The 18836-nt window shown below is 39.0% G+C and overlaps 1 protein-coding gene across 3 annotated transcripts in view; it reads left to right on the top strand.

The window, feature by feature from the left end:
* Window positions 1-18836, top strand: part of LOC126236017 (actin-related protein 2-B) — a 77347-nt gene that overhangs the window by 23373 nt on the left and 35138 nt on the right. For all 3 annotated transcript variants that reach the window (XM_049945032.1, XM_049945033.1, XM_049945031.1), the window contains 2 exons: window positions 7435-7644; window positions 7752-7901. In XM_049945032.1, the coding sequence (XP_049800989.1) occupies window positions 7435-7644; window positions 7752-7901 (360 nt within the window). The remainder of the gene's footprint in view (window positions 1-7434; window positions 7645-7751; window positions 7902-18836) is intronic.

Raw genomic sequence — 18836 nt, 5'->3', positions numbered from 1 at the left:
TTTCTGACCATCATCAGTTATTTTGCTCCCCAAATAACAAAACTCATTTACTACTTTAAGTATCTCATTTCCTAAAGTAATGCCCTCAGCATCACCCGACTTAATTCAACTACGTTCATTATCCTTGTTTTGCTTTTGTTGATGTTCATCTTATATCCTCCTTTCAAGACACTGTCCATTCCATTCAACTGCTCTTCCAGATCCTTTGCTGTCTCTGACAGAATTGCAGTATCATTGGCGAACCTCAAAGTTTTTATTTCTTCTCCATGGATTTTAATTCGTACTCCAAATTTTTATTTTTATTTTCCTTACTGCTTGGTCTATATATAGATTGAATAACATCCGGGGTGGGCTACAACCCTGTCTCACTGCCTTCTCAACCACTACTTCCCTTTCATGCACCTCAGCTCTTATGATTGCTATTTGGTTTCTGCACAAATTGTAAATATCCTTCCACTTTCTGTATTTTACCCCTGCCACCTTCAGAATTTGAAAAAAAGTATTTCAGTCAACATTGTCAAAAGCTTTCTCAAAGTCTACAAATGCTAAAAATTTAGGTTTGCCTTTCCTTAATTCATCTTCTAAGATAAGTTGTAGGGTCAGTATTGCCTCGTGTGTTCCAACATTTCTACGGAATCCAAACTGATTTTCCACCTAGGTGAGCTTCTACAAGTTTTTCCATTCGTCTGTAAACAATTCGTGTTTGTATTTTGCACCTGTGACTTATTAAACTGGTAGTTTGGTAATTTTCACACCTGTCAACACCTGCTTTCTTTGGGATTGGAATTATTATATTCTTCTTGAAGTCTGAAGGTATTTTGCCTGTCTCATAAATCTTGCTCACCAGATGGAAGATTTTTGTCATGGCTGGCTCTCCCAAGCTATCAGTAGTTCCAATGAAATGTTGTCTACTCCCAGGGCCTTGTTTCGACTTATATTTTTCAGTGCTCTGTCAAATTCGTCATGCAGTGTCATATCTCCCATTTCATCTTCATCTATGTCCTCTTCTATTTCCATTGTCCTCTAGCCATCCCTGCTTAGTGTAATCTTACCCTTCCACACATCATCATTAAATTTCTCTTAGTCTCTTCATTATTTTCAAAAGCTTCAAGAGGCATAAGATACACAAACAAAAAGACTTTTTACTTATCTTCATTTCCTGTTCTTGTTGTTGGCTGCAGTTCTTGCGTCTAGGGGTGCATTCTTGCAGCTGAAATTTGGACGTACTGGGTCCCAGATGACTAAATAACTTATTAAGTACTATCTGTTGCAATGATTTTCTTTTATTTTACCCCATTCTTCTATATCATACTGGCTTCACACTCTCCATTTTCATACAACCATCAATTACATTGTTGTAGGGGGGAGGGGGAGAGGGGGGGAATGTGCTTTTCCATCAGATGCATGCTCTCTACTACGTACATTGTGCGGTACTCACAATATTCCAAAGAGTTTATGAAGGGAAAGAGTTTACATACTTTCTTGACAAAAGAAGAATCATACAAAGTTATATCATTATTTTATAAATTAATCCAGAAATAAATTCAATAATTAGCATTAGATTGTGCAGTTGATAATATGAATTTGAAGTACACCAGGTATTTCATAATTTCATATATTTCTACTAGAAGAATAATTTTAGTTGTATCGATTATAACAACTTAATGTCTTTTTATGCATTTTAGCCTGAAATATAAACATCATACACAAAATCAAATTAAATTCTTTTGGGGAAACAGCCGAGAATGTTTTGAGACGTTTGTCTTCCTTTTCACGTGCTTCATTTCCTGCATTTTTATATTTTCTTCTTTCATCAATTGAATTTAATATTTATTCTGTTACCCATGGATTTCTGCTAGCTCTTATCTTTTGATCTACTTGATCCTCCCACCACTATTCATCTCTCAAAGCTACCCATTCTTCTTCTACTGTACCTCTTTCCCCTGTTCTTGTCAATTGTTCCCTAATGTTCTCTCTGAAACTCTGTACAGCCTCAGGTTCTTTCTGTTTATCCAAGTTCCATCTCCTTAAATTCCTACCTTTTTACGGTTTCTTTGGTTTTAATCTACAGTTCATAACCAATAAATTGTTGTGAGAGTCCACATCTGCCCCTGGAAATGTCTTAAAATTTAAAACATGTTTTCTAAATCTGTCTTACCATTATATAACCAATCAAACCTTCCAGTGTCTCCAGGCGTCTTCCACGTATACAACCTTTGTTCATGGTTCTTAAAGATGTGTTACCTATGATGAGTTATGCTCTGTGCAAATACATATATTCACTTATGAATCGGGCAGCTTCCTTTTACATTCCTACCACCAGTCCATATTCACCTACTTCTTTTGCTTCTCTTCCTTATCCTGTTATCGAATTCCAGTCCCGATGACTATTAAGTTTTTGTTTCCCTTAACTATCTGAATAATTTCTTTTATGACATACATTTCTTCAATGTCTTCTTCATCTGTGGAGCTAGTAGACACAAACTTGTACTACTGTGGCAAGCAGGGGCTTCATGTCTTATCTTAGCTACAATAATGGGTTCGCTATGCTGTTCATAGTAGCTTATCCGTACTCCTGTTTTTCTTTTCTTTTTTTTAACCTATTCCTGCTTTACCCTAATTTTATTTCAAACTAAGGAAAATCCATGATGGAATGTAACAATATTATGAGAAGGAAAGTTGCTACTCATCATATAACAGAGATGCTGAGTCACAGATAGGCACAACAAAATACTCTCACAATAAAGCTTTTGGCCATTAAGGCCTTCGTCAGTAGACGCATGTATGTGCGCATGCACAACCACGCGCGACTGCAGTCTCAGGCAACTGAAACCACACACAGCAGTGTGGTTTCAGTTGCCTGAGACTGCCGTCTTTTTGTGTGTGTGTGTGTGTGTGTGTGTGTGTGTGTGTGTGCGTGCTCGGCCTCAATGGCCGAAAGCATTATTGTGAGAGCCTTATTTTATTTTGCATTTATAACCCTGTATGCACCTGACCAGAAGTCTTGTTCCTCCTGCCACCGAACTTCACTAATTCCGACAAATCCACATTTAACCTATGTATTTCCCTTTTTAAATTTTCTAACATACATGCCCAATTAATGGATCTGACATTCCATGCTCCGATCCATAGAACGCCAGTTTTGTTTCTGCTGACAAAGATGTCCCCCTGAGCAGTTCCCACCCAGAGTCACTGTTCTAGAATACATCCCAGTCGCAAAAATTTTTGAAAATGTCAGCAGTGAAACAGTTTGGTAATTACTGATATACGAGGTGCATTCAAGTTCTAAGGCCTCCGATTTTTTTTCTAACTAACTACTCACCCGAAATCGATGAAACTGACGTTACTTCTCGACGTAATCGCCCACAGACGTACACATTTTTCACAACGCTGGCGCCGTGATTCCATGGCAGCAGCGAAGGCTTCTTTAGGAGTCTGTTTTGACCACTGGAAAATCGCTGAGGCAATAGCAGCACGGCTGGTGAATGTGCGGCCACGGAGAGTGTCTTTCATTGTTGGAAAAAGCCAAAAGTCACTAGGCGCCAGGTCAGGTGAGTAGGGAGCATGAGGAATCACTTCAAAGTTGTTATCACGAAGAAACTGTTGGGTAACATTAGCTCGATGTGCGGGTGCGTTGTCTTGGTGAAACAACACACGCGCAGCCCTTCCCGGACATTTTTGTTGCAGTGCAGGAAGGAATTTGTTCTTCAAAACATTTTCGTAGGATGCACCTGTTACCGTAGTGCCCTTTGGAACACAATGGGTAAGGATTACGCCCTCGCTGTCCCAGAACATGGACACCATCATTTTTTCAGCATTGGCAGTTACCCGAAATTTTTTTGGTGGCGGTGAATCTGTGTGCTTCCATTGAGCTGACTGGCGCTTTGTTTCTGGATTGAAAAATGTCATCTACGTCTCATCCATTGTCACAACTGACGAAAAGAAAGTCCCATTCATGCTGTCGTTGCGCGTCAACATTGCTTGGCAACATGCCACATGGGCAGCCGTGTGGTCGTCCGTCAGCATTCGTGGCACCCACCTGGATGATACTTTTCGCATTTTCAGGTCGTCATGCAGGATTGTGTGCACAGAACCTACAGAAATGCCAACTCTGGAGGCGATCTGTTCAACAGTCATTCGGCGATCCCCCAAAACAATTCTCTCCACTTTCTCGATCATGTCATCAGACCGGCTGGTGCGAGCCCGAGGTTGTTTCGGTTTGTTGTCACACGATGTTCTGCCTTCATTAAACTGTTGCACCCACGAACGCACTTTCGACACATCCATAACTCCATCACCACATGTCTCCTTCAACTATCGATGAATTTCAATTGGTTTCACACCACGCAAATTCAGAAAACGAATGATTGCACGCTGTTCAAGTGAGGAAAACGTCGCCATTTTAAGTATTTAAAACAGTTTTCATTCCCGCTGCTGGCGGTAAAATTCCATCTGCCGTATGATGCTGCCATCTCTGGGACGTATTGACAATGAACGCGGCCTCATTTTAAAACAATGCACATGTTTCTATCTCTTTCCAGTGCGGAGAAAAAAAATCGGAGGCCTTAGAACTTGAATGCACCTCGTACTTTCACCTTTCTTAAAGAATGGTTTGCGAACGGCATTTTTTAGTCTCTGGAAAAATGTCTGGAGTTAGTGATGCATTACACAGTGCAGATAATGCAGGGCTTAATATATGGGAACAAGTCCTTAGTTCTCTAGTGAAAACACTATCAAATCAATATGAGCCATTATTTTTGAGAGAATATATAGTTTTCTTAATTTCAGAATGGGAAGTCAGTTATACATTCATATGACTGAATTTTATGTGAGCTGCCTTTTCAACGTACTGCTGTGATTTATCTCTACAAATGTTTATTCCTATACTTTCTACTATATTTAAGAAATGTTATGGAATTATATTTGCTACCAGTGACTCATCATTTATTGCCCTTCCATTCAGTTCAATAGTGATGTTATCCTATTCTTCGGCAGGTTGTCCTGTCTCTCATTTTACAATGTTCCATGTAAGGTTAAGTCTGTTGTCAGAATTACTGATTTCTGACGTTATGTGCATGTTCCTTAGCTTTTTAATAACTTGTCTTGTTAATTTTGAGTAGGCTTTGTAGTGTGCAGTTACCATGGGGTCTCTTAATTGTTATTGCCAATGGGTACATTTTCCTTTTCCTTTCACAAGATACTTTAATCCCTCCAATCATCCATGGTTGTTATACATGGTTGTTTACCATTCTTTCTGATCAGCTCATTTAGAATGCTATTTTCAAATACTGATGTGAATTTATGATAGAATAGATTAAATTTAATGTTTGCATTTGGAGTCATTAATTATTCTGACTGATTTCTGCTGTGGAGTATAAATATTGTAAGGCAATTTTATTTATCCTAACTGCGCATAATGATCAGAGAGAGAATTTGTTACTTGGGAAACAGTTATTTGCTTGCTTTGAGCTTCAGCAAAGAAAACATTCCATCCATACTGGAAAGTTAGTTACTGAGATCAAATTGTAGGGTCCAAATAAGGCTTCCAGATCATTTTCGTGCCAGAGTCCTATAGAAAAACTACATTGCAGTCACCACAGACTGTTTGATGTTGTCTGATAAGTAGCATAGTAAACAAACTAGGTTCCTCATAAACCTTTCACAAACTCCCGTTGGGATGTATCTACAGTTACTGTTAAAAGTGAACTATTTTTCGGCATTAATTCACAAGCAAACACTTCTTGAGTGCTGATTTCTACAAAATCTACTTGTGTCAATTTTTGCATGTTCTGTCTTAATCAACAACTGCTCCTTTTCCTATGTTAATTCTGCATGAGTATATTATAGTTCAATGTTTTGTATGTAAGTTATCAAACCCTGTGGTTATATGGTGCTCAGAGAGGCACAGGATGTCTATCTTTTCAGAGGTCTCTAAATTTTCCAGACAGACAAGCGACTCTTCTATGTTATTACTCAGTTCACTAATATTTTGATGAAATAAGTTAACTGGATTTTAGTGAGCGTTCTTCAGCATTTTGTGGAGCTCCTGTATTATTTTGACTTCCTTCAAACCTGTGTGCCTGAATAGTAATACTAAAAAAAAAAAAAAAACCTATCTCCCTATCTGGCACCAGTAACCACAAGGTGTGTGATGTGGGAAATGCCATAGTTGGCAGTAACGACACACCCAGATCAACAAAATGGTGTATGAGGCTTTTACCAAACAGGTTTAATCATTATCATAATTTATTGGGTTCTGCATTGTAGACTGGCACAGGAAGTAGCGAAGGTTTTAAATCAGAAGAACTTCAAAATAGAGTTGAGTCCATGTGACTTGGGACATCAGAGTCATAAGAGAGGCAGGTATTAATCATGTGGATCTATAAAAGATACCAGAAAGAACAACAAAGCCTCATCCATACCTCCCAAATATTTATGCATTGATGCTAAGGACCATTGGCCTGTATGACAAGGAAAAGAAAAATACTTTTTTTGTGCCATGTGACGTGAACTGATAACTTGGATTGCAACAAGGACAAAAACTGTTTCATGAGAACACATGGACATCATATTAAATGTGTGTCACTTGAATTTGTGTTTGATTGAAGTGTACTTTCAAGCACTGTTTTTCACAAATGCAGTCCAAAAACATTATAATATTCTAATAAAGAATTGTGGAAGGTGTTTTTCATTGTTTTTGTGCTAACAAATAACTACGTAATTCAAAATAATGAAATCAAAAGACAGATCACACAATAAAGGGTTATAAATTTGTATATGGTGGTGATGCATACCAATAAAACACTTGTTATAATATGTCTAGTAGATATCAGAGTGTCTGTTGACAAGCTTATGCCCATTGGCATTCTGAGCTTCATTACTGTACTAACGTTAAGAGAAAACAATAATAATCCCTTCACAAAAGACGTTTCAGCACAGTTGTTGTAAACAATGTCACACATAATCAAGCATATTCAGCTCGCTCACTCTTGTTACTATTTCTTGTTGCACTGGCTGTTAAGATAATACGCGAGTTGTCCCTCCTGCATTTACATATAAATCAAAGGATTTGGGAACTTCAGTGTAATGTATTTATTATTACTCTTTGAGGCATTTTGAATTACGTTTCTTTATCAAAATAATTTGATAAATCCTCGTTTAAGTCATTGCAGTTACACTCCCTTCATTTCTCTTTTTATTTGTAAAATTCTACTATGATCTAAATGTATAACAATTTCAAAAGTAAATAACCTGAAACAAATATAATTGCTTTCATCTAATTTAAAGGTTTGTAAGGACTGTATATATATATATAACTTGTGCTCAGAGATTTTAGAATTTCCCATAAATTTTCTCACTTTTTATGGAAATAAGATTGCATATTGCTGAATTTAACATGAAAAAATGTTTTATGAAATATGTTTCAATTTTCAGGTAATGTTTGAGAAATATCAGTTTGCTGGAGCATACATAGCCATACAAGCTGTACTCACATTGTATGCACAAGGGCTGCTAAGTGGTGTTGTGGTGGATTCTGGTGATGGCGTAACACATATTTGTCCAGTTTATGAAGAATTTGCCCTACCACATCTTACAAGAAGATTAGACATTGCGGGAAGAGATATCACTAGATACTTAATAAAGGTAACTTCTTTCTCTAAATTTTTGTTATTCAATTTTGAGACTTGCTTAAGTAATCTCTTTCTTGAGCTGTTGTATGTAAAGTAAATGTCTTTTGTCTTTTTGTTCAGCTGTTGCTACTGCGTGGATATGCCTTCAACCATTCTGCCGATTTTGAGACTGTGAGGATAATGAAGGAGAAGCTGTGTTACATTGGCTACAACATTGAAACAGAACAAAAATTGGCCCTTGAAACAACAGTACTAGTTGAACCCTATACTGTAAGAAAGGCTCTTGCTTTTTCAACAAAAATATTGTTCTTTATATTGTTAAACTGGAGATATTACCTATCAGTTAATGATGTGTTTATACATATGACATTTTGGAACAGGTTTTTACAATTATGGAGTCCCGTCTTTGGGGAGATCACCCACATTAAACGTCAAACCACAAAGGTGGGTTGTCGTAATAAAATTGAGTACACCCATCCTTGTGGATCTTAGTGGTTGCCAGAAGGTTTCATAGGAATGAGAGTATGTTTATTAAAAAAATTGGGTAAACTTTTAGTGGTTTTCAGATGTTTCTTCACATGCCACATGCTACAGGTATAGGATCAAATCTACATCTGATTATCCCATTTTCAGCAAAGATCTCCTGTAACTTAGCATTATAGTTGCCTTCTTTAATAATGACAGTTATTTTACCTTCACCAGCACCCACTATAATGTAATTAATTTCCACCAGTTTTTTGTTAATACTACTTATCTTGTCAGGTGTCTCCATACTGTTCTGAACAGTTTTATTAAGAGCAACAGCTGTCTCATTCCTATCAGCAGTGGATACAGATGCTCTATCTATAACTGATACTGAATCTGCTAACAGTGAATCAGTGTGACATTGACATAAAGACAATAAAAAGTACAAACATATTTATATGAAAATTATACCATTTCTGTAAAGAGTTATAATGGTTCTGGTATAAAGAGACTGTAATTAGAGTTTAATTTCTCCTTAAAGAGAGTGAGCAATAATTTTAGATTCTCTCTCTCTCTCTCTCTCTCTCTCTCTCTCTCTCTCTCTCTCTCTATTCGTTTAGTCGGTTCCGACTCTTCGTGACCCCATGAACCAAATCACGCCACTTTTTCCTGTCTTGCACTTTCTCCTGTAGACCTTCCAGGTTGGAACACATTGCTTCTGTGATGTCATCGATCCATCTCATCCTCTGACGTCCTCTTCTTCTAGTTCCTTCAATCTTCCCCGGCATTAATGTTTTTTCCAGCGAGGCATGCCTTCGCATTGTGTGTCCAAAGTAGGTCAGCTTTTGTTTTAAGATTAGACCTTCCAGGGAGAAATCTGATTTAATTTGCTCCAATATTGATCTGTTGGTTCTCTTTGCAGTCCATGGAACTCTAAGAAGTTTCCTCCAACACCACAATTCGAAGGAGTCAATTCTGTGCCGTTCAGCCTTTCTAATGGTCCAGGTCTCACATCCATACATCACAACTGGAAAGACCATAGCCCTCACAATACGGATCTTTGTTGCTAGTGTTATATCTCTGGACCTTATAACCTTGTCAAGGTTTGACATCGCCTGTCTACCGAGCAACAGGCGTCTCCGGATTTCATGGCTGCAGTCACCGTCAGCAGAGATCTGGGAACCGAGATAACTGAATGTGGTCACTACCTCCATGGTTTCTCCTGCTATATCCCACGAATTGGTAGGTGTAGTTGCCATAATTTTCGTTTTCTTCACATTCAGCATAAGACCAGCCTTTTCACTTTCGTCTTTCACCTTCAGTAAGAGTGTTCTCAATTCTTCTTCACTTTCTGCCAACAGGATCGTATCATCCGCGTACCTGAGGTTGTTTACATTTATTCCAGCTATTTTAATTCCTGTTTCTCCTTCATCTAGCCTCACATTCCTCATGACATGTTCTGCATACAGATTGAATAAGTACGGTGGCAGTATGCAGCCTTGCCGGACCCCTTTCTGAATCTTTATCCATTTCGTTGTTCCATACGTAGTTCTCACCGTGGCTTCTTGGTCAAGGTATAAACTCCGTATCAGATGAATGAGGTGATCTGGTACACCCATGTTTTTCAGTACGTTCCATAATTTGTTGTGATCGACGCAGTCAAAGGCTTTGGCGTAGTCAATAAAGCAGAGGTACACATCTTTCTGGAATTCTCTCGCTTTTTCCATAATCCACCGAATGTTAGCAATTTGATCTCTAGTTCCTCTTCCTTTCCTAAATCCAGCTTGTTCTTCTGGCAGCTCTCGATCTAGATATTGGCGAAGTCTATTTTGTAAGATTTTCAACATAACTTTGCTAGCATGTGAAATAAGTGCGATTGTTCGGTAATCTGAGCATTCTTTAGAACTTTTCTTCTTTGGAATGGGGATGAATACTGATCTTTTCCAGTCTTCTGGCCACTGCTTTTGACATATTGAGTGCAGCACTTTCACTGCATCCTTTCCAGTGACTTTAAACAATTCTGCTGGTATTTCATCATGTCCACTAGTTTTGTTATCAGCCGTATTTTCAAGGGCCCACTGGATTTCGCTCTCCAAAATATCTGGCTCTAGTTCTAAATTAACATTAACATCAGCAGTAGGAGCCCTGTCATGATGCAGTTCTTTCTTGTATAGGTCTTCTACATATTCTGCCCATCTTTCCTTAACATCCTCTGCTTCACTCAGATCTTTCCCGTTTCTATCTTTTATCATTCCAATTTTTGTCTCGAATTTTCCTTTAATTTCTCTAATTTTCTTATAAAGGTCTCTTGTCTTCCCCATTACGTTACCATCGTCAACTTCCTTGCACTGTTCATTAAAGAATATATTTTTATCTCTTCTAGCTAATTTCTGAAAATCTTTATTTAATTCAAACATAGCTGATCTATCTCCCTTGATTTTTGCTTTCCTTCGTTCTTCTGCAACTTGCAGTGCCTCAACTGATAGCCATCTAGCCTTCTTACTGTTCCTTTTCTTGGGAATGTGTTTTTCTGTGGCCTCCTTGACAGTATTAGCTACTTCTGTCCACATCTCTTGCGAGCTTTTGTCCTCCAGCTGTAATACATTAAATCTGTTTTGTACCTCTGCAGCATAGTCGGAGGGTATAGAGTTAAGGTCGTATCTGCAAGTTGGGATACTTTTTGCTACATTCTGAAGTTTCAGCCGAAATTTTGCAATCAGGAGCTCATGATCTGATCCGCAGTCAGCCCCAGGTCTTGTTGTAGCTGACTGAACCGCGCTCTTCCACCTCTGATTACCAAGTATGTAATCAATTTGGTTCCGGTGTTGGCCATCTGGCGAAGTCCAGGTATATAGGCGTCGTTTTGGTAGGTGAAACAGTGTATTAGTAATTATCAATGAATTTTCTTGGCAGAATTCTAGGAGTCTCTGTCCAGCTTCATTTGTTGTACCAAGACCATATTTCCCTGTTATACCTTCTACAGCTTCATTTCCCACTTTTGCATTCCAATCTCCAACTATGAAGACGATATCCTTTTTTGGTGTTGACAGTAGTAATTCTTGTAAATCTCCATAGAACTGGTCAATAATTTCCTTTTCAGCATCGGTTGTTAGTGCATAAACTTGAATTACTGTGATGTTGAGGGGCTGACCTTGAAGTCTGATGGACATCATTCTATCATTTTTATATTTGCATCCCATCACAGCTTTTCTCACTTTATCACTAACTATGAAGGCTACTCCATTACTTCTGTTGTTATCGTGCCCAGAATAATACACCATATGGCCATTCGAAGCAAATTCTCCCATGCCAGTCCACCTCATTTCACTTATTCCCAATATGTCGATGTTAATTTTCTCCATTTCTCTTTTCACTATGTCTAGTTTTCCTTGATACATGGATCTTACATTCCATGTTCCTATGCAGTGCTTCTCTTTGCACCATCTTACTCTTCGTGAAGCTCCTCTCAACCTGGTTCCCCCCGGAGATCTGATCGGGGAACTTGAAACTCCGGAACATTTTGAGCTGAGCGAAGCCATGGGGTTTTCTTGGGATAGTTCAGTGGTGGTTTCCCGTTGCCTTCCACTGTCCTCCAACTCCTATCTGCTCACCGACTCAGTTTCCCGCTGGGGTTGGTTACCCAACCTTCCGCTGAGTTGCTCGGCTTAACAGGGGCACCACGTGTAGGTAGGAAGTTGGAGAATTTTAGATTAACATTAGTTAATTTTTTAAAAATCTACTCACCAAGAGGTGGCCAGAGAACACAAGTATAAAAAGGTACTACAGTTTGCAAGCTTTTGGAGCTGATTTTTCTGGCAAAAGGGTTTAAGAGGGGTAAGAAGGGCAAAGAAAAAGGATTGGTGAGTTTTAGGAAAACGGGTAGAGTACAGAAATATCATCCAGAATCCCATGTCAGGGAAGACGTACCGAATGGGATGAGGAGGAGAGACTGATTTTTGGGGACTGCACCGAATGAGATTTGAGAACCTGAGAACATATAGGTGAAAGGTAGTGTAATATGTAAACAGAAATTATTGCTAAAACATCGCGCATGTGTTAATAAGAACAGTAAGCTAAGTGCATTGTATGTGATGGAGGTGGGATGGGGACAGCGAAGAATATAAAAGTCAGAAAATGAAAGATGTAGAAAATTTAAAGGTCATGTAGGGAGGAATAGTACTGTGAATAAATGCTAAGACCGAAGAAATTAATATAAATTAGGGTCAGGTGGGTGAAGAGAACCAAGGACATTCCAAGAATTCCTTACAGCCAGTATTGCACCACAACCCTTCCTCAAGACACAACAACATGGTCCTAACCTGTCCTTTGCAGAACTCCAAGCTCTTCATTCCCTAAAAGTTAATAACTCCATCAGTATTTTCCCAGTGGGCAAGGGATCTACCACTGTGGTAATTAACCAATGGGAAAATCTAAGTGAAGATCTGTGCCAGCTGCCTGACACCTCTGCATGCAGCATCTGCTATCAAGTTCCCATCCCTGTGATTTAAACTGACCTTCAGTCCCTCCTTAAAACCTCAGTCCACAGAACTTCCTACCCCACCCAGACCACACACCTTTTACCTTCATGTTAAGGTCCAGTCACCCTGGTCGTCCCGTAGTTGATGGCTTCAAAGCATCCACCAAATGTATGTTGCCTTAGTTGATCAACACCCACAACCCGTAGTACAAAGACTTCTCTCCTACATTAAAGATGCCAACCACTTCTTAGATCATCCTGTTGCACTCCCACCACACACCTTGCTTGTCACCATTGATACCACCTCCTCCTATACCAACATGTCCCACGTACATTATCTGTCTGTTGTTGAACATTTCCTCAGTCAGTGCCCATCTGATTCCATACTTATGACATCTTTCCTGCTTACCTTAATCACCTTTGCACTTACCAACAACTGCTTCACCTTTGAGAGGCACACACACAAACAGATCAAGGTGCAGCCATAGGAACCAGGATGGCTCCATCATGGATCACTTGGAGGGGGCTTTCATGCGATCCATAAGCCTTCAGCCCCGGGTTTGGTTCAAATGGCTCTGAGCACTATGGGATTTAACATCTGTGGTCATCAGTCCCCTAGAACTTAGAACTACTTAAACCTAACTAACCTAAGGACATTACGCACATCCATGCCCGAGGCAGGATTCGAATCTGCGACCGTAGCAGTCGCGCGGTTCCGGACTGAGCGCCTAGAACCGCTAGACCACCGCGGTTGGCCCCGGGTTTGGTTTAGATACAATGAATACAATGATGATGATACCTTTGCCATATGGACTCGTGGTGAGGCTGGCTTGTTAAAATTCCTGGAATCTCTAAATGCATTCTTCCAGTTATATTTCGCTTGATTATATTCCGAATCCCATGCTACTGTTCTTGACATTGATCTCATCCTCGCTAAAGGTCAGCTACATATGTCTGTTCACATTAAACATACTAAAGAACAAAAGTACTTACATTTTGACAGTTGCCATCCTTTCCATGTCAAATGTTCCGTCCCATACAGGCTTGGCATTTGAGACAAACATATTTGTTCAGATGCAAACTTTTTACAGCAGCACAGCACCATTCTCACCTCAGTCTTCAATTGGCGTAATTATCCCACCAGCCTAGTTAAAAAGCAGATTTCCCTGGCCATAACATCCAATCCATGCACTGCTGGTCCCTCCAAGAAACAACTTCGGAGTACACCACTTGTCACTCAGTATTATCCTGGTTTTGAATATATTAATTAGCTATTTTGACAAGGCTATGACTTCTTAAAATCATACCCTGAAATGAGGTTCATTTTGTCAGAGATTTTGCCCACCACACTTAGAAAAGCTTTTCATCGCTGTTCCAATCTCCGCAATATCTTTGTCAGACCCTATGCTCCTTCTGTACCCATCTCCCTACCCTATGGCTCCTACCCCTGTGATTTTCCCCACTGTAAGACCTGCCCTATGCACCCTCCTACCACCACTTGTACCAGCTGTTATGTAAACATTGTTTGGCCTTTTACATCATCATGACCACCACCAAGTTATCAATTAGGATGAATGTGCATAGGCAGAGGGTGTACATGTCAACACACAATATCCTTTTGGAAAACATGCTTTACAACATGAGTCATTACCTCAGTGCTGTTTCACCACCAGCAACATGTGCCATGTGGATTCTTCCACAGACACCATAACTCCACAGGTGGGAAGTATGTCCTTGGTTCTGTCCATCCACCTCATCTTAAATTACATTAATTTCTTCGGTCTCAGCATTTCTTCACAGTAACTGTTGCTTTCTTAGTTCCCTTTTAGTTTTCTACATCTTTCATTTTCTGACCTGTCTATTTTTCACTGTCCCCCCATCAAGCCAGCCTCCATCACATACAATGCACTTTGCTTTCCTCTCATTACCTCATGCGTGATGTCTTATCAGTAATCTCTATCTTGCATATTACCCTTTCTTTCCCCTTTAAGCTCTCAACTGTTCATATCTCGTTTGGTGCAGTCCCCAACAATCAGCCGTTCCTTCTCACCCTGTCCAGTAAGTCTCCTGTGACTCAGGGTTCTGGGTAACTTTTCCAAACTCTACCCCTTTCCCTAAGCCTTGCCAGTTCCTTTCCCTTCACACCTCTTCCTTCCCCTTCAACCGTTCTGCCGAAAGAAGGAACCACTGGCTCTGATAGCTTGCATAAGTAGAACCTTTTTTTGTATGTGTGTTTTCCTGCTGCCCCTTGGTGAGCAGATTTTTTATCTATTCAATTACATTATACTATCAAAATTTATTATTTTCATTAGTATACTTACTTGACTGTCTATATTGATGAGTGGGCCCAGTTGAAGTTCAGTTATTGCCAATTGCACTATTAATAACTCCACTCTTTTTAAGGAATGAATGTTCTCAACCTAATTGTGAAATTACCTGCTCTTGTTGGTATTGCTACTTTCACTATTTCAATTAGGTTGCAGTTAAATATTGTTGTGATAGAGCAATGGAAAGAAAAACCTGTTGATAGAATCTGCATCATTGGGAATCAGTTACGGAAGCTATGTTAACAAAGGAAGGGGATAAGAATTAAGAACTGTAAACATCCCCAAACATCACACACACACACACACACACACACACACACACACACACACACACACACACACACACTCACTCACTCACTCACTCACTCACTCTGTCTCAGGCCACTTAGGCCAGACTAAGAGCAACTGCGCAGGATGGGAGGAGCTATCTGGGTGGTGGGGCTAAGGAGGAGGCAGGGAAGGGGAAGGATAAGAGGGCATGGGTGGGGGACAGTGAAGCCCTTCTTGTGGGAGCATACAGATTAGATTAGATTAGATTAATACTAGTTCCATGGATCATGAATACGATATTTCGTAATGATGTGGAACGAGTCGAATTTTCCAATACATGACATAATTAGGTTAATTTAACAACATACTTAAGTTAATATAACAACTTTATTTTATTGTGTTTTTTGTTTTTCTTTATTTTTTATTTTTATTTTTTTTATTTTTTTATTTTTTTTATTTTTTAATTTTTTTTCTTAATTTATATCTAAAAATTCCTCTATGGAGTAGAAGGAGTTGTCATTCAGAAATTCTTTTAATTTCTTCTTAAATACTTGTTGGTTATCTGTCAGACTTTTGATACTATTTGGTAAGTGACCAAAGACTTTAGTGCCAGTATAATTCACCCCTTTCTGTGCCAAAGTTAGATTTAATCTTGAATAGTGAAGATCATCCTTTCTCCTAGTATTGTAGTTATGCACACTGCTATTACTTTTGAATTGGGTTTGGTTGTTAATAACAAATTTCATAAGAGAGTATATATACTGAGAAGCTACTGTGAATATCCCTAGATCCTTAAATAAATGTCTGCAGGATGATCTTGGGTGGACTCCAGCTATTATTCTGATTACATGCTTTTGTGCAATAAATACTTTATTCCTCAGTGATGAATTACCCCAAAATATGATGCCATATGAAAGCAATGAGTGAAAATAGGCGTAGTAAGCTAATTTACTAAGATGTTTATCACCAAAATTTGCAATGACCCTTATTGCATAAGTAGCTGAACTCAAACGTTTCAGCAGATCATCAATGTGTTTCTTCCAATTTAATCTCTCATCAATGGACACACCTGAAAATTTGCAATATTCTACCTTAGCTATATGCTTCTGATTAAGGTCTATATTTATTAATGGTGTCATACCATTCACTGTACGGAACTGTATGTACTGTGTCTTATCAAAATTCAGTGAGAGTCCGTTTACAAGGAACCACTTAGTAATTTTCTGAAAGACAGTATTGACAATTTCATCAGTTAATCCTTGTTTGTCAGGTGTGATTACTATACTTGTATCATCAGCAAAGAGAACTAACTTTGCCTCTTCATGAATATAGAATGGCAAGTCATTAATATATAATAAGAACAACAAAGGACCCAAGACTGACCCTTGTGGAACCCCATTCTTGATAGTTCCCCAGTTTGAGGAATGTGCTGATCTTTGCATGTTACGAGAACTACTTATTTAAACTTTCTGCACTCTTCCAGTTAGGTACGAATTAAACCATTTGTGCACTGTCCCACTCATGCCACAATACTTGAGCTTGCCTAGCAGAATTTCATGATTTACACAATCAAAAGCCTTTGAGAGATCACAAAAAATCCCAATGGGTGGTGTTCGGTTATTCAGATCATTCAAAATTTGACTGGTGAAAGCATATATGGCATTTTCTGTTGAAAAACCTTTCTGGAAACCAAACTGACATTTTGTTAGTACTTCATTTTTACAGATATGTGAAGCTACTCTTGAATACATTACTTTCTCAAAAATTTTGGATAAAGCTGTTGGAAGGGAGATTGGACGGTAATTGTTGACATCAGATCTATCCCCCTTTTTATGCAAAGGTATAACAATAGCATATTTCAGTCTATCAGGGAAAATGCCCTGTTCCAGAGAGCTATTACACAGGTGGCTGAGAATCTTACTTATCTGTTGAGAACAAGCTTTTAGTATTTTGCTGGAAATGCCATCAATTCCATGTGAGTTTTTGCTTTTAAGCAAGTTTATTATTTTTCTAATTTCAGAGGGAGAAGTGGGTGAGATTTCAATTGTATCAAATTGCATAGGTATGGCCTCTTCCATTAACAGCCTAGCATCTTCTAATGAACACCTGGATCCTACTATATCCACAACATTTAGAAAATGATTATTAAAAATATTTTCAACCTCTGACTTTTTGTTCGTAAAGTTTTCATTCGATTTGATGGTAATACTGTCTTCCTCTGCTCTTGGTTGACCTGTTTCTCTTTTAATAATATTCCAAATTGTTTTAATTTTATTATCAGAGTTGCTGATTTCAGACATGATACACTTACTCCTGGATTTTTTCTTAATATAACACAGTAGTTTTTATAATTTTTGATAGTTTCTGGGTCACTACTCTTTCTTGCTGTCAGATACATTTCCCTTTTCCGGTTACAAGATATTTTTATACCCTTAGTAAGCCATGGTTTGTTACATGGTTTCTTACGAGTATATTTAACTATTTTCTTGGGGAAGCAGTTTTCAAATGCATTTACAAAAATGTCATGAAATAAATTATATTTTAAATTGGCATCAGGTTCACGGTACACCTCATCCCAGTCTAACTGCTGTAGGCTTTCCCTGAAATTTGCAATTGTTAAATCGTTGACTGGACGTACTACTTTGGAGGACTGTTTAGTATTGCTGAATGGAGCTATGTCATATATTGTAACTAGCTGTGCATCATGATCAGAAAGACCATTCTCAACAGGCTGAGCATTTATCTGGTTAAACTTATCTTGGTCTATAAAGAAGTTATCTATCAGTGAGCTGCTATCCTTTACCACCCGAGTAGGAAAATCAATAACGGGTGTTAAATTGAAAGAACCAAGTAATACTTCAAGGTCATTTTTCCTATTACCCTCTTTCAGAGAATGTACATTGAAGTCCCCACAAATAATAATTTGCTTCCCCCTGTGGATGTGATGGGGATGGTGGAGGGTACCACCAACACAATATCTTCATCCACCCCTATTCCTCCTCATACCTCATGGTTCAAGTCCATGTGATAGACCTATATGCAAGACCTGCCCCATACATCCTCCCACCACCAACTACTTCAGTCTGGTCACAAGCGTCACCTATCCCATCAAAGGCAGGGTTAGCTGTGAAAGCAGTCATGTGATGTAACTGCAACCACTGTGCTGCGTTCTGTGTGGGCTTGATAACAAACAAGCTGTCTGCCAAGAGACAGCTGGACCCTGCAGTTACTGCGCACTGTTCTTCACTTCAAGTGAATGCTTCATAGCTTGCACCATCGGGATCCTTCCTACCAACACTAGCTTTTCTGAACTGAGCAGATGGAAACTCTCCCTGCAATATATCCAACTTTCCTGTAACATCCCTGTCCTCAATCTTCATTAGTCACTGTCTTTCATCCACATATCCCCTTCCCTGCTACCAATACATGACTGAACATCCTTCTATTCCAACACACCCACAATCATTTACTTCTCTAGTCCCCCTTCCCCCTGTCAGACCTACCAACTGTCACAGTCCAGATCATGAAGATGTCGTCATTGAATCTGAACCAGACCTCTGTAGTGGAATCTTTGTCAGCAGGTAGGATTATAAAGTTGGGATCAGTTTTAGGTGGTTGATTGTGGTTCTTTCTGCAGGTGTAAGGTTAGCTTGCATGTTACGGAAT

The sequence above is a fragment of the Schistocerca nitens genome, chromosome 2, assembly GCF_023898315.1.
Source record: "Schistocerca nitens isolate TAMUIC-IGC-003100 chromosome 2, iqSchNite1.1, whole genome shotgun sequence".
Taxonomy (NCBI): Eukaryota; Metazoa; Arthropoda; class Insecta; order Orthoptera; family Acrididae; genus Schistocerca; species Schistocerca nitens.
The sequence above is the reverse complement of the archived record's forward strand: the minus strand, read 5'-3'. Positions and strand labels throughout refer to the sequence as shown.